Source organism: Pyxicephalus adspersus, chromosome 8 (genome assembly GCF_032062135.1).
Source record: "Pyxicephalus adspersus chromosome 8, UCB_Pads_2.0, whole genome shotgun sequence".
Lineage (NCBI taxonomy): Eukaryota > Metazoa > Chordata > Amphibia > Anura > Pyxicephalidae > Pyxicephalus > Pyxicephalus adspersus.
In genome coordinates, this window is record NC_092865.1 from 26,687,536 (window position 1) to 26,703,513 (window position 15,978).

A 15,978-nucleotide genomic window follows, 5' to 3' on the forward strand; every position below is an offset into this window, starting at 1 on the left:
CTACATTTTTTGCTTCTCATAGTATGTATATAAATTATTCCTAATTGTTACTTTGTTGCATTGGAACACGTTATACCAAGCTCACAGCCCTCTATCTCAGTGTTTCTCCTCCAGGGGATGATAGGGGTTCATCGAGCAATAGGAGATTGTTCTTCTCAGGTCAATTTAACTGACACCAAACGAGATTTTTGGTTTATTAAATCTTAACAAATTTGGTTTTACTTAATGACAATAGTGCAGTGGCATTCAGTGACATATTAGGCCTGATTTATTTAGGCTCTATTAAAACTGGAGAGAATACACTTTCATCAGTGAAGCTGGGTAATTCCGCAAACCTGCAATAGATTTTTTTCAAAGTCATTTGCAAATATTTACAATCCTGGATCAGATCAATTACAGGTTTGCTGGATCACCCAGCTTCACTGATAAAATTTTATCTTCTCCATTGCATCCAATCAAAGTGATGCTTTCATCTACATAGAGTAATCAGCCAAATGAAAAAAAATAATAATAGATTTGCCACTATGCAATACTTTAAATCTTTTTGCACACGGTCTGTTTAACATAAAATGTTCATAATAATCTTTACATTTTCTGCTATATTTACCTCTTCAGGAACAGCACGGATGTTTGTAAATCCTTTCCTGAATACTACAAAGACTCTGCGAGCACCACATCGCAATGCTGAAGTTGCACAGTCAAAAGCAGTGTCTCCGGCTCCAAGCACGATAACGGCTCCCTTTATGGACGGCAGTGGAGAGTGACAGGCACACATCCCTGAATAATGAAAATGGGAGGGAAGACATTTTCAAGTACAGAAACCATTTTGCATGTCAACTCAACAGATACATGTACTTAAAGCAGTGTAAAATTGCATCTTGCAGTTCCCAAGCACAGAGTGTCACTATCACATTATTCTGCTCCACTGAAAGACAGTTCTATTCCCATAGCTGAAGATGTGCTCATATGCCTAATTTCATAGTCAGTACACTTACAGGAACTGCATTTTGTCTGCTTTTACTCTCAGGGGATTAGAAAAAATTCCAGCATTATGGTTTAAATAAGCTTTCTGATGTCCCAGCGCCAGATAATAAAGTATATGATGTTCAATTTAAATCAATTTTCACCTTTTTTCCCCACTGTACTATAAGGAAGAATATATCTTTATGTAATACAGTTCTGCAAGTATTTAAACTTCATCCAATTTTAGAAAAAATTGGATTTTTGTTTTTTATAACAGAAAAAAAAGTTATTTTCTTCAGCCTAAATAAACACACATAGGGCAGAAATGTGCTTTGGTATTTACTGTAGATGGCTATTACGGGATATAATGCTAATTTGTGTTGTTGTAATTTCAAATGCTGAGATTAGTTCTAGAATTGAATTGGGCTCATGAGGTCTAAAGACATCTAGAAAGTCAAAAAAGCACTAAAGCTGGTTATAGAAAGCAGCACAACCACCGAACAAATATTATTTCACCATACCAATGTACACAACCTAAGAATTTCAGGACTAGATAATGAAACGTGTCACACATTTATTTAAATAATAAAAGCATAATTTATGTTACTAAAAATCAGAAATATCCTAACAATACCATGTGCTGTACATCCAATCTCACAGCGTATTCCATGTGTTTTGTAACTTGAGCTTCCTCAGGACTGATGAGACTGGCATCATGTTTGAAATCATATTTTCTGTATATTAAAACTAAATTTACACTATCTACCCAATCTCATGGAGGAGTAAGGCTGGCATTGCTGGTATTTTTTTTTTGGAAGGCCACATCGTGAAATCTATGAATCTTGTTACATTCAGTAGTGAAAATATTTCTACAGAGCACCTTCCATTTTTTCCAATCCTCAACTGCCAAATCATCCGGGCTGTATGCAGAGGAATGATTTGACACAAAGGGCCTTATTTATTTAAGCTCTCCAAGACTTGTGAAGATGTACATCATATATAAACCTGGGTGAGCCAGCAATCCTGGAATCGATAACAGTAAATTATTTTGAGAAATCCATTCCAGGTTTTTTGGATCATGCAGGTTGCCCTATAATAGTCTATCTTTTCCAGTTTTGAAGAGAATCGATAAATTAGACCCAAAATGTCAAATCACACAGTGTGAGTAGAAAAGCCTATCTCAAGCCAGACAGAATGCTGTAGAACCTTACTGTCTGTGTGCTTAGTCAGAGGTGAAAGCCTCCAACCAGAAAGGTTTGTTCTTTTGCCAATCAGTACACTCCCCCTCTGACTCGGTATGAGGCGTGCCATACTTCTACAGAGAAATCTTTACTGCCCTGCAAAGAGCAAGCATCCTTCTCTGCAAAACATCTGCGTTCCACCAGAAGCACCTTGAGCTGGTTAAAAATAAAAATTTACTAGGACTAACCAACAACAGTCGATAAATTTCTGTTTCAGGAAAGTTTTTTTTTTTTTTTTAAAGTTTAAAAAATTGAAATGCAATTTGTTTAATACTAATAAATTTGCTAGAACAGTGAAGATAAATTTTTATTATTTTTATACCAGCTGGAAAATTTTATCCCCTAAAAATACCACAGGTATTGAAAGTTGAAACAAGTTTGATATATTTTTTAATGAATATTAGTAAACCATATTTTACATAAACCAGCTTGTGATTTATGTTGAGAGACCCTTCATTTAAATGAACACACGAGATTTACCAGCAAATTTAGAGTGTAATATAATCTATACTATATCTGGATGTTACCTAATTAAGAATCTCCAGTGTCGGATAAAGCAATTAACTTTATAATTAAGTCAAGCTAGAATTAAATAATAACAAAATCTTCAATTGGAATATCTGCTTTGTTAAATTTAGATTATTTGAGATGCTAGAATTAGATACAATAAATCCTATTTTAAATTAAATTATTAATTTAATTGCTGCTGAGTTTAACTGAAGCTGCAATGCTCTTAAAAAATGAAGTGCTTTTAGCAGGAAAGGGTTAATTGTGTACAATATTGATTCATTACTTTAAAGGAAACAATAGTAGATATTTTGAGTTATTATTGTTACATCAAACTAAAATTAGTTGTGGTGTCTAATGTTTTGTTTGCTTGCCAGCCCATATTCTGACGAATGCACTTCATATGAAAAATATACATTGTGTATATATTGTCTTTTGTAGATCAGAATTTTTTTTATAGCAACCCCCCTTAAATGACCCTGTCACCATTCCTTTGCAGGTTTAACAAAAGTTGTGTAGGTCAGCCATTCTCATCCATGGCTCCCTGGAATTTTCCACAAAAGGGATCGGTAGGGGTAAATTGAGTTGTGGCCGAATTACCTTCCATTTGAGGATGTCTTCTCAGCCCAGGTTCCTTAGAATCCTAAGGTTTCTCCAGTGGTTTGTAGGGGTTCATTGAGCAGTGGCTGAATGACTAGGGATGAGCGAGAATGTTCATCTGCAGTTTAGTTCCCACGGTCACTGGTGAACGTGGGAACGGAACTGCAGATGAACTCTCAATGGAGAAACTCCATTGAGAGTTCATCTGCAGTTCCATTGCAATCCTCGGGCACTAGAGGTTAATTAACCTCTAGTGCCCCGGGATCGCTGTGGATTCTCAGGGCTGCAATTGTTCATGCAGCCCTGGGAATCCTCCTGGTTGTGATGCCCCGGCACTAGAGGTTAATTAACCTCTAGCACCCCGAGATCGCAGTTGAATCTCATGTCTGCAATCGTTCATGCAGCCCTGGGAATCCTGTGTGCGATCCCCGGTGCTAAAGGTTAAATGGGGAAGTCTCCCCATTCAAAACCTCTAGTGCTCTATGAAAGCTTTCCTCAGCCAATCAGAGCGCACTAGAGGTTTTGAATGGGGAGACTTGTCCCCATTTACCCTCTAGTGCCAGGGATCGCACACTAAGCTGTTCAATAAATGCAGCCGGCGCTGCATTCACTGATCAGCACAGCTCGCCTGACTTTTTTTTTAATTTTTTTTTTTTTTAAATTCGATCTCGTTTGGCGAATTTACACCGGCCATTCTCGCTTACAATTTCGGTAAGCGAGAACAGCCAAATTCGTTGCGAGATTGAGTTTTAAAAACTTGTTTTCTCATCCCTATGAATGACGTCCCATCTGATGATGCCTGAAAGATTTAATGTGTAGGTAAACCATTCTCAGCCATGGTTCCTTCGATTCCTACGGTTTCTTCAGTGGTTTCTAGGGGATTATTGAGCTGTGACTGAATAATCTTCCATCTGATGGTACCTACATAGTTTCAGAACAACACCATTTGGTAGAGCCAGCTGCAGGACATTACAATATATATGAGGAAGGCATTCTAACTACTGCAGAGAAGAAGGCACTATTTCCACTGGCCACCAATGTAAGAATTTTAAGAATCTTCTAATAGGTTGATTTTATTATGAGCTCCCCAAGACCAACAAATCATTTTAAGGGTACGGCTGGTAAAAAGGACCTGTGTAGGTCCTTAGAATTAATGATGCCCCACATAGTTCGGTTTTTATTGTTCATCGCACAATAGTAAATTGTATTTCAAGTTTTATAGAACATAAATCTGTATACACACACACTTAAAAAAAAAAAAAAAAAAAAAGCAAATTTCTATTCTTTACTCAGGAAAATGTTTTATGCATTCAATTTTTCCCTTGACAGATCTGTTAATATAATAATTAATTAACTCCAATAATTGTGTTTCTCAATTTTCTTGCAGTAACATAGAAATTCTCAGCTGAAGAAATTCTAGGTAAGAAATATCACTCACTATATATTTTTTACTGTATCTTTTTACAGAAAGAAAAACATAATGAAGCCTTCTAGCAATGTAGCAATCATACAAGATGCAGTCCTTAATCTTTCTAAGATATAGCATAACTTTTACTGCCTGCTTATTATTAGCTGCCGCAAGGAGCAAAATTTATCTTTTCCTTGCATAGCTAAATCACATTCACTATATAATGAAACATGTATGCTAAATAATGAATTTTGGTATTGTCACACTAGATATTTATTTACCTTACTAAAACATAATATTTGGTACACTAATACCTAAAGGTGATTTTAGATCTTTCAGCTGATGGGGAGAGAAACTGAAAAGAAAATAGAAACAAGCTCACAAAAATTCAGGAGAGTTTTTGGCAAAGATGTCTATACTTATTGAAGCTTCTGAATTTTTATGAGATGGCTGGTCCCTCTTTCAATAGCCTGGAGGGCATACTTAGGGTTTCCATTACAACCAACAGCTCTGCAGAAACCCGCATTTCTAATGTTTATGTTAACTATGAAATCTTGGCCCACGTGTTTGCATTCTGGCTTAACATGATCTATCAAATGTCAACTGCATTTACCACTTCCATGGCCTGCAGAAACTATTGAAATACCTGAGAATTTTGCTTTTTGCTGTGGACTTATGACTTTGACGTTTTTTATCTCAAGAACACAAGACATCCCCCTATAACAATAACATGTGGCAATATATATATTGTCAGGGCAAAAACAAACTCTCTAAGCCATTGAGGGCAGTAATATGGTCTAGGGTTGCTTCAGTTGTTCAAGTCTAGGTTCATTCATGTTAAGTACCCAAAAAAAAGATTAGCTAACTGCCTTTATAAGCCGAATTAATAAAAATATATACACAGGTAGTTCTGAGTTAAATACAAGATAGGGACTGTAGGTTTGTTTTGAAGTTGAATTTTTTATGTATGAACAGGTACATTATTTTCATAAATGAAAGTAGGACAGATGTTTGTCTCAACACATTATTTATTATTTAATTATACATTATTTATTTTTACTTTCCTGTGTATGCATTGAAAATGCCTAAACATTTTCAAATACAGTACAGCCTTAAACAATGTTGGTAGAACGTGATGGGGTTGATGAAGAGGATAAAGAGGGTGAAGATTAGCTCTTCTGCACAGCACTGTACAGTACACAGTATTACATCAGGAAGGCACCACTCATCAGAACGTCTGGTGTACTGTACTGACGAGAGACAATTTCCTGCTATGTACTTACAATACAAGTAGCCTTCCTATTGAGAATAAATGGGGGCAGAGAGGGGTGGTTCACTACCTGCCCACCACACAGTCACTTCACCTGCAAGGCTGTGTGGTGGGCGGGCGGTGAAACGCCCCCTCTGCTCCATCCAGCCTCTGTCCAGTCAGAAGTAGAAGCTGTTGGGCAGGGGCATGGTGGGCAGGCAGTGAGCCACCCCCTTCTGCCCCATCAAGCCTCCATCCTGCACACCAGCGACCAGCGAAGCCTCATTTGTATCTACGAGGCATCCGCATGTCGGATGTCCTTAACTCTGGGACTACATGTATATATACATATGCATAGCACAACTTGTACAACTCCCTTGACACCATAGGCTCCATAACTTCTTTACATTGGAACAATATTGGTAGATAAGTATTGGTTCGTATCTAATAAAAAGGGGGTTTTGACCTCTACCCTCCCTATATCTGTATATTACAATCCAAATAGGAATGCTGTCTGAATTCCACAAACAGAAAAAATTTATAATGGACTCAATTACCATCTCTACAAGTGGTAAATACAACTGTGGTAAATTGAGGCTTGCTATAATGGCCAAATAATATCAAGTCATTTTTTTTTTTATTTCTATATTCACTTGCATTAATCACATTATTTCTGTTTTTCAAGAGGGCAACAGTACAGGCCACAGAGATTGGAAACCTATCCTTTTGGACCAAATTCTTTAGGAAAATCAGACTACTAGAAGGCTGATTATTTCCCATACAAGTTATCTCCACATATTGCTTCCATTGTGTGACTTACTCTAAGTTAAGCTAAAAAAAGCAATCTGTGGCTAGCTTTACTTTTCTTTGCCATCCATCTCAGTCAGTAAATACTTTTCCATTTTATGTGCTCACCTTGTTTGCTTGCTTTAGCTACTAATGGTAAGAAGTCCTTTGAAGTAAAGAAACCTTGTCCCGTTGTAAGTCCTTTGAAGATGTCATCAACATTAGGTTCTGGTAGACCTGGGAGAAAAAGAAAATATTATATTATGGGCTATTTTTGCTCCCTCATTTCTTAGGCAGAGGATAAACTTTTCAGGTTAGTTTTAGTTAGTTTTCAGTGTTAGTTAAAACATCATGAACATTGAAACTTCAAAATGTGCCACTTTCTTTGATTACAGGACCATTAAACATGTTATGCTCCTTGAAAAAAACTCTGCAATGAATCTGACCCTTCTCTAACAGGACCTATGCTGGCCATATACAGATTGAATATTCATGTAACTATTTCACATAATCACTTCAATCAACTGCATAACAACAAATTGATGCAACACAAATGGTAAATTTGCTTGCATAAACCTGCACAAAAAAAAGCAAAGAAAAATCAAATTGAATTGTTGAAGCATTTGTTGATTGCAATGCATCATATAATTGGTTTAAAAATGTTTTTTTATTTTAGATTGGTTACAAAAAATGGGCAAAAGTGATCAAAATGATTAAAACTTTTGTTACTGCTAAATTAATTCAGAATAATAAATCTATTTAGGTGCATTGCTAGCATTGGGCTAAAATGGGTGATTTTTGTGAGATTCTCTCCAGTACTAAGTCGTTTAAACCATACCAATATTGATGACATGTCCACACTAATCTACATCAACTTGTTTAAACAATTCTTTAACTTTTTCACTGCTCTTTATATATTTTAGTATGTCAGAGATCGCCAAATTACCTAACAGTATCCCCCAAAGAATTGCTCATTGCACTTTTCAGAATCTTGGTAAATATACATTTAAAAAATCTGAAACCAACTTCATCTCAAAGGTTAAAAAATACAAGGTGAAAATGTGTCACACTCTTTTACAGTAAATTAGTTATACATATGGAAAAATAATAGTAGAATGGTTCAGTGCAATAATTTTTAACGAGCAGTCTTTTTTTTTTCAGGAAAACAAGTTAGCTCTATAGCTGCACCTTGTACCTCACTGAATCAATACAAAACCCACATTGACTGCAATGCTACCTCTACAGTCTATTTCTTTATTCAACAAGCAGAAGTAGGCATTAAAATAGGACATCTGGCTTTGTAAACCTTTTATAAACACAGGTTTTCAACTGAACAGTATTGATCTGTACCTCAGTGGTAGATAAATGAGAAAATCAGCATCACATAAGGGGGGAAAAAATAAAAAAATGAATAAAACAAAAAAAGAAAACCAGTTTCATGAGAAAAAAAAAACAGAAATCATACAAATAATGTTTTAAACCACACTGCAGCATAAACTTGTATACTGTTCCAGGTTTTTTCGTTTTGTAGTCTAACTATTAAATACATATTTTATATATGTTTCACAAATTGTATTTCCTTTATATTTGATTTTTTTGCCAGAGTTTTAATGAATCAATTGATATCTAATTTTCTTTACACAATGTTAAATTATAACAATAATATTTTTGACAGCTAGATACAACAATTTAATGTTGTTTGCATGATCAATTTAATTCTGAGGTATAAATAATAAATAAATTGGGAAAGCCATACAGTGTATAGGAAATGCCCAGGATGATGCTTGATATTTCTCCTATAACTGTTCTTCTTTAGGAATTTGCTCTACAAATTAATTCATTTCATTCTTACAGTGTTAGTAAACTGTTCTACTGTGTTAGCTCATGTTAAAGGTAAATGTAAATCCAATCCTTTAAAGATCATATTGAATAAGATTTAACATATAAATACCTTAAAAAAGTCATTATGCTTCTACTATTATGTGACATTGGAAAACTGTCTACTATTATGTTGCATTGGTCAACAGAACAAATGAAGGAGTGAAGTCTCCCCAGATAGCCATTAAACTGAGGGCATGACCCTTTCCTACTTAACAAAAAAGTGTTGAACTTACATGCACTTTAAATTATTATTTGAAAATACACACTAGGCTTCTTTAGTAGACATAATACAATACTTAACTGGTATTAGCATTTCTTTTCTGAAGTTATGACTATGATCCAGAAGACAGAATAATTAAAATACATGCTCATTAGGTTAAATAGCATTTTTCATAACTTTTTGTCAAAAACTTGTATTCTTTTATAGATTAGTTTGTCCTGTGTAGAAACGTATTTGATTTCTTTACCAGAACATTTGCCTGTTTGCCATTTGCTAGCCATTTGTTAATCATTTTGCCATATTTAGTGCTTCTGAATGTAGATTTTTGTATAGGATTTGCTTTTATGCACATATAAATCAATAGGAATGCTAAAGCTGCTTGATTGAATATATAAGGGGTGCTACAACTGTGCTCAAAGTTTTATATATCCTGGCAGAAGTTGTAAAATATTAGCCATTGGATCACACAGAAAGGAGCTCTTATAAAGTATACAGAGCAGCAACTGGACAAGCTTTAAAACTTAAGGAAAAACTCCCTAAGGTCATTCGCATGATGAGACCAAAATTAAACTTTATGCTTACAAATATAAATGGTTTGTTTGGAGAGGACTATAAGGAAAGGAGGTAAAGCTCTGATGCCCTGGAGGTGTGTGAGTTATAGTGGCACAGATCTTAGTAAAAAATGATGGGAAAATGCATGCAGCACATTCAGCATATTACTAGAAAATATTAGAGGAACTTGCTTTCATTAGGTGCTGGAGTGACCATCACAGTTTCTTGACATACACACCTGTGCAGTTCATTCAAGACAACCTAGGATTTATTAGTGCAAGGAGGATTTTTTCCCTAGAACAATTGACAGCTTCACAACCTGAGAAAATCTGACCATACAAAAAAGACTACAAGAGGTAATACACAGTATTAGCATCTAAGCGTATGCAAACTTTTGAACTTGGACATCTCTTTTTTTGTTGCTATGTTTTGTTTAATGGTTGTGCTATTCCCTGATGCCTTATAGCTAAATTCAGATCACTCACAAATTCTATGATGACATATAACTTATGAGTATGTTTTGAAATGCAAGTTAGTAGTTCCAATAACATAAATGAGATTGAATTAGGAAGTGTTCAATCTCATATGCAGGCTGAAGGCACCAGAAAATATTTGTATATCTATGAATGCTTTATAAACAGTGGGACCCTGGAAAGAGTTAGTAATGTAAGTATAGTACTATGACAATTATTACAATCATTTTCTTATTTCTGGCAGGTTTGCTCCAACTTTAAAGATGTGCCTGTCACCAAACATACAAGCATTTTTCTACAAATGCAACACATGAACATTTTGACACTAATATAAAATAGCATGTGGCACATAATGTGGTTTTACCAATTAAAAAGAAGTATGTAAGTGCCTACATATGTATGATGGTATTTTTTTTTCAAATGTACAGCTGAGAAATTTTGGACAATCAACCATGGCTGGTGTTAGGCTCTAATATTTGGCTTACACGACCTTTTGATTAAAAATACATACTTTTAAAAGAACCAATTCTTAATTTGATGACCCAATAATGAACTGGATATATTCAATGAAGTTTTAATGACTGCTACATAAGGAATGTGTGTGTATGGTATTCTATACATTTTTTAAACAAGCACAGAATGGCAGTGCTACCTATTCCTTTGTTTTTTCATTATGCCTATAATACCTACATACTACATTTTCTTTTCCATTTTTTTTTTATCATCAGAACTTTGAACAGGAATATTTATATATTTATAAATATATATATATATCATTTAAAAAGTTGATCCGTACACATTGTTGTTATCAAACCTGGACACTAAACCAAAGTTGGTCATGACATGCAGAGTTGTAGTAGCTGGTGCAGACACACAAGCCTTTTTGAAGGAGAAGGATTTGAAAAATAAAAAGCTAAATAAAAACCTAGCATTCACTAAATCAAAGTTTTTTTTCTATCATTAATCCTTTGGGTATTTCCAATTTAAATAGTTATTGAGCTGCAGGGAGCTAGTACCGACTACTATACTGGAAGCCACACCTCTGACTCCTTGCTGCATTGAAATGGTGTCTATCATAATCTGAGGTTCTGGGGTCGTGCCTCTGACCCCCTCCTCTGCTGTGCCATTTCTAAAACACAGCTGCAACATCATCATTGTGCTGTTATTTGTCAATGGCACAGCTGACGATGCAGCAGGGAGCCGGAAATGTGGATCGCAATGTACTGTTAAGCACCAGTTTACTGAAGCTCAATAACAGCTATTTTTGTAAGAAATAACTAAGGAACTACATGAGTTTAAGAAAATATTGATAGGTTTCCAAAAATGTAAAAAATTGTATGCCTGGACTTAGCTTTCAGTTATGTGCAGGGAAAACGAAAAAAATATTTTCTTGATACTAACAATACATATAATAATAATGAAAACAAATAAAATGCAGTACATTAAATGTGATAAGTAAAGCAAAATCTAGACATAAACCTAATTTGTATCAGTCATAAAGCTACCCCTAAAAAATCTCTTGAAGCTTAACAAGTCCAATTATGTTCATCACGTCTTCTTGGATCTGGCAGTCCAAATAGAGAATATGCATAGTTCAAAACTGTTTAGATCTAAGCATCTTTCAATAGCAACATATTCTTAGTTATTTGAACATATCACATTACCAGATATCATAGATAAAAATCATACAATTTCCTCTTGTGCCTATTGACCAATTTGCACATCACCATTGAGCATAACTGTACAGTGGAAGTTTTGAAGTTCTTGATGATGAGTCAAGTGAAATGATTTTGATGATGAATCAAATAAAATATCAGTGAAATATCTGAAGAACAAATTTCAGGTCAATGTAAAACCACAAAACAATGTAAAACAACATCATTTTAAACATCATGGTAAATGTGGGTTGTAACTCCAAGACACCAAGTGTTAATCGGTGAGGTTGCAGTGCAGTTATCAGTTCTTCGCATCTGTGAACTGTGGCTGCTATCAAAATGCTAAATGTAGCCTTCTAGCATCAAATGTTGAAACGTTGGTTTCAGTGCAGCAGTTGGATTGTCCAAGGATCTGGTAAGGGTTCCACCACTGCAAGCAGCTTGGACACATCTGTTACCACTGCCTATTTGAACTTTACTTTATAGATAGGATCACCGGGTGAAAAATTATATATATGAAAATTTTAAAGCCTGAAAAAAATAACAATAATGCAGCCACCATCTATAAGGATGGATAAGCTGCAATTTAATACATTTTTTATTCTTTGGTGTACATGTTCTTGAAGAATGTTTAGGTATGGATTTTAAGGCCACGTTACTTGGGCAACTCTACTGCTGTCAAGGAAACAGAAGACAAAGTCACTAGAACTCCCAAGTACAGGATTTTGCTTTATTATAAAAGTAGTGTCACAGCATGTTGAGAAGCAAACATTTCGGGGCCACGCAGGGTCCCTTCCTCAAAGCAATAAAGTGAAGTGAAATTAGGTATCATGTGAACAGCTGTTAATACATCGGGCAACTCTGTCAATACATATCTATTCTTTTTCACTGTTGCTGGCTCCTACCTTTTGTTACAAGTTTGTGTTTTTAAACCTTAGTGACAAGGTTTTAGCTATTCACATTCTTGTTCTTTCAATCCTATATCAGTAATTGATGCATTTAGCTAAAATTTATAGTGGGTTTAGAGCAACATCTGCCAACTAGTAACACATTTTCGAAAGATAGTTGCCCTTTAAATATATATGAACAAAATAAATAAAAATGTGAAGAAGTCAGGAGACAAAAAGCTGGCAAAAAGATTAAACTGAACAAAGACACCTGCTCTGCAGATCAGGGAGTATTCCTAACAGCCGGTAATAAGCAGTTACAGTCTGTCTAGATTGTACAAAAAGGAAAAGAGGAGGCAAAAAATGGGATATTAAAAGTGGTAATTAAAACACTATTTTGCATCCATATACGGAAGGGAGAAAAAATAACTAAACATCTTACATAATGAATTGTGCTCTACAGCACAGCACAGCAGGAAGGTAAATTAACTCTGCCATGATGGAAGAATAAGAGACAGAGCCGTCAAATAAAAATCCCTGCAAATTTCACATCTAAATATATTTACTAAAGCACAAACTCTCAGCATGAAAACCCACTTTGGATGATTAATCCTTCAAAAGATATTATCGAAACAAGATATATTCTAGTGATGAAAAAAGCTGCACGATTCTAACAAAAAGCCACCAAGACAACACCATTGCAGGAGGATATTGTGAGATGATCTGATTTAGACTTGTTATGCATAGGGTCAAATGACCATATGATGGAAATTTATTTTTTTTTTTTAAGAAAAACATCTTAGAAGTTGTTGTTTAACTTTTACAACTGTTTTGTGAGCAGATGTAAATATCTAACATTATTGAAAAATTCTTAGAATTAAAACTTAACTTGTAATCCTAAAATCTAATAGAGAACTCAATTCAGTTGAAAAAATGTGAATGCTGGGTATCTCATGATTGAAAAGATTAATAAAAATTTCCGAAAGGGTCTGGCTGTTCAAACTGTATTCTATGGCATTCCCTAAGAAAGGTGACCAGTGTATTACTAGCAATTGTCTGTTATCAATTATGTCACATACCCAATTCAGTGGTCCACATCAAAAGGTAGCCTGTTGGTTTTTGTATATATGTCTGTAATCATGTCTTGTTTTATCCTGTATTGTTATCATTGTTTGTTTCAATGTCCAGATTGGACGTTACAGTTAAAATGTCTTAAGTCATGTAAAGTTTGCTTATCAAAAAGTTAATAAAAAGATTGAAATACAAAAAAAAAGGTATGATGTGTATGTACACGGTTTACAATATTTGCAAAAATATTTATCTTTCTCAGGCTAGAGGTAATATCAAAGACAATTATGGGAGGTCTTTTAAAGCCCCCTGTAAACTTTTAATGCTGAAAATCAGAGATGATTTATGTTTTTCTGTAATAATTTATACACATACATGATACACAATCTTCACAATATACACACAAACAAACTAAAGGGCCCAGGTGCATGGACACTACCAAGAACTTGGCACTAGGAGCAACAATGGGAAAAAACAAATAACAGATAACCACTGTTTCTCAAAGCTACCACTAATATTGTAATATTGTAGTGTATATATTAGATCAAAGAACAGTCCAAGTTGTTTTTTCTACATTTTTATTCAACAAGGCAACAGCTCAATAGAGGTTGGATTTGTACAGCAAATTCAAAACATAAGACATAAACATCTGCTCATCTGCACTTCTAAAATATGTATGTCATAACAGGAAGGACTGAACTGGAGGCTTTATTCCACTTAAACACTACAAAGGTATAGACTTTAGCACTATAATTTACTAAGAGCTGAGAAAACAAATAACTGACCCTACCAACCTCGTCAGGCAGTGCCTCACCTGCCCTCCTCCACTGCTTACACCTTATTTTGATAGAGCTTACGTTGTCTACCCAAAGGTCCAATTCTAGTGTTCACTTAACGGCCAGATAATAAATTGCCAGTACTAAAAAGGTTCTTTCTGTAGCGGTTGGTTGCTGTTTGAGGTATGACACTACATGTTGTTCCTTATTATTATGCAGAACACAAGACTACTCCAAGCCCATCACCAGAGACAACTGGAGCACTGGTTGGCACACAATAGTTCCTTTAACTCCTGAAACATTCTCATTGGCTCTTTATTTTACTCAATGCAAGTTAGACCTGTTAAGGGAAACTAACAATACTCCTTTGGTAAGACTGAAAGTAGTAATGTACCTGATGTAACTGTCAGGATTCAACTTTTTTATTGATCCAGCAACTCAAGACATAGGATAAGCATACGTTTTGTATAGTGATTTAGCATTCTCAAATTTATGTAGAATCATAGGTCCCCCCCCCCCTGGTAGGGGCAAGCTGTATGAGATATGACCATTCACATTTCTATGCCTCTAGAACCATGATGATACTTTAGTGAGAGAAAACAAATTAAAATACATTTGGGAATATGCAGGCTTTTTAACCATATTTCTAGGTGAACACACGTTGCGTAGCTCCAGTAATCCCAAGTCTGGCTAAGATTTCTCCTTTGAGTTTCAGATGCTCTGAAGCAGATTCAGATTTTCTGTCAAGAAAGGCCTTTTGAGGTTTCCTATTAAAAAAGTGCTTAATCATCAGCCCACAACTTCCTAGGTAGTCCCCGTTCTGCAAGTGTCTTAAAGATGTCAAGGTGGACTTTCATTTAATCCTCCAAAGGTTTCCATAATGTGCTCTCCAGCAGCTGTTAAGGTGTAGACATGAGCCTATGTGCCACCATCCACCTTTCTGGCCCACAAATGCTGCTGTATAAAGAGATTCAATTGTTCCTTTAGGAAGGCCTGGTAAGCTTTCATTAGCTGGCGCATCAGTTGGGCGCCTAAATGGTTTGCAGCCTGCAGTTACTAATAGGTATACTGCTGGTTAGCGTTTGCCAACTAAATAGGTAAGGGGAACAAGCGTAATTAGCAGTGTCAGGGCCTGATTACTTAAAGCTGTCCAAGGCAAGAGAGAATACACTTTCATCAGTGAAGATGGGCGATTCAGCAAACCTGAAAAGTAATTTTCTATTTGTTAGCAAATGTGTTCAATCCTGAACCAAATCTATTCCAGGTTTGTTAGATCACTCAGGTTCACTTATGAAAGTGTATTTTCCCCAGCCTTGGAGAGCTTTAATAAATCAGGGCCTCAGTGTTAACATGCACAGGACAGGAATACCCACAAACAGACCAGAGTTTTCCATCATTTTTATTTATTCATTATAACTTTGGATACTATAACTTTAAAAGTAATTCATTATGCATACATAATCAGTGTGCATATATTAACCCCTCCCTGGCATTTTCTTCCCTATTAATACGCCCTGAGCAGGGGCAAAATACATCAGGGCAGGAGGTTAGCTTGGCTACAGAATTTGTACATTGTAAACCATGCTATCTGTACAACAAATCTAACAAATAAAATGGTTCTAGTGGAGTTCAGCCTAAACATTTATTATTCATATTGTAATTAAGGTGAAAAATTTCTGTTGCTGGCCCAGCACCTGCGGTTGGTGAGTGCT

At 35.4% G+C, this 15,978-nt stretch overlaps 1 protein-coding gene across 1 annotated transcript in view; it reads right to left on the reverse strand.

The window, feature by feature from the left end:
- DPYD (dihydropyrimidine dehydrogenase) overlaps nt 1-15,978 on the reverse strand; it is a 517,061-nt gene that overhangs the window by 275,396 nt on the left and 225,687 nt on the right. The window contains exons 9-10 of the mRNA XM_072419842.1: nt 6,884-6,991; nt 608-777 (exon numbers count right to left, since the gene is read on the reverse strand). Coding sequence (XP_072275943.1) covers nt 608-777; nt 6,884-6,991 — 278 coding nt within the window. The remainder of the gene's footprint in view (nt 1-607; nt 778-6,883; nt 6,992-15,978) is intronic.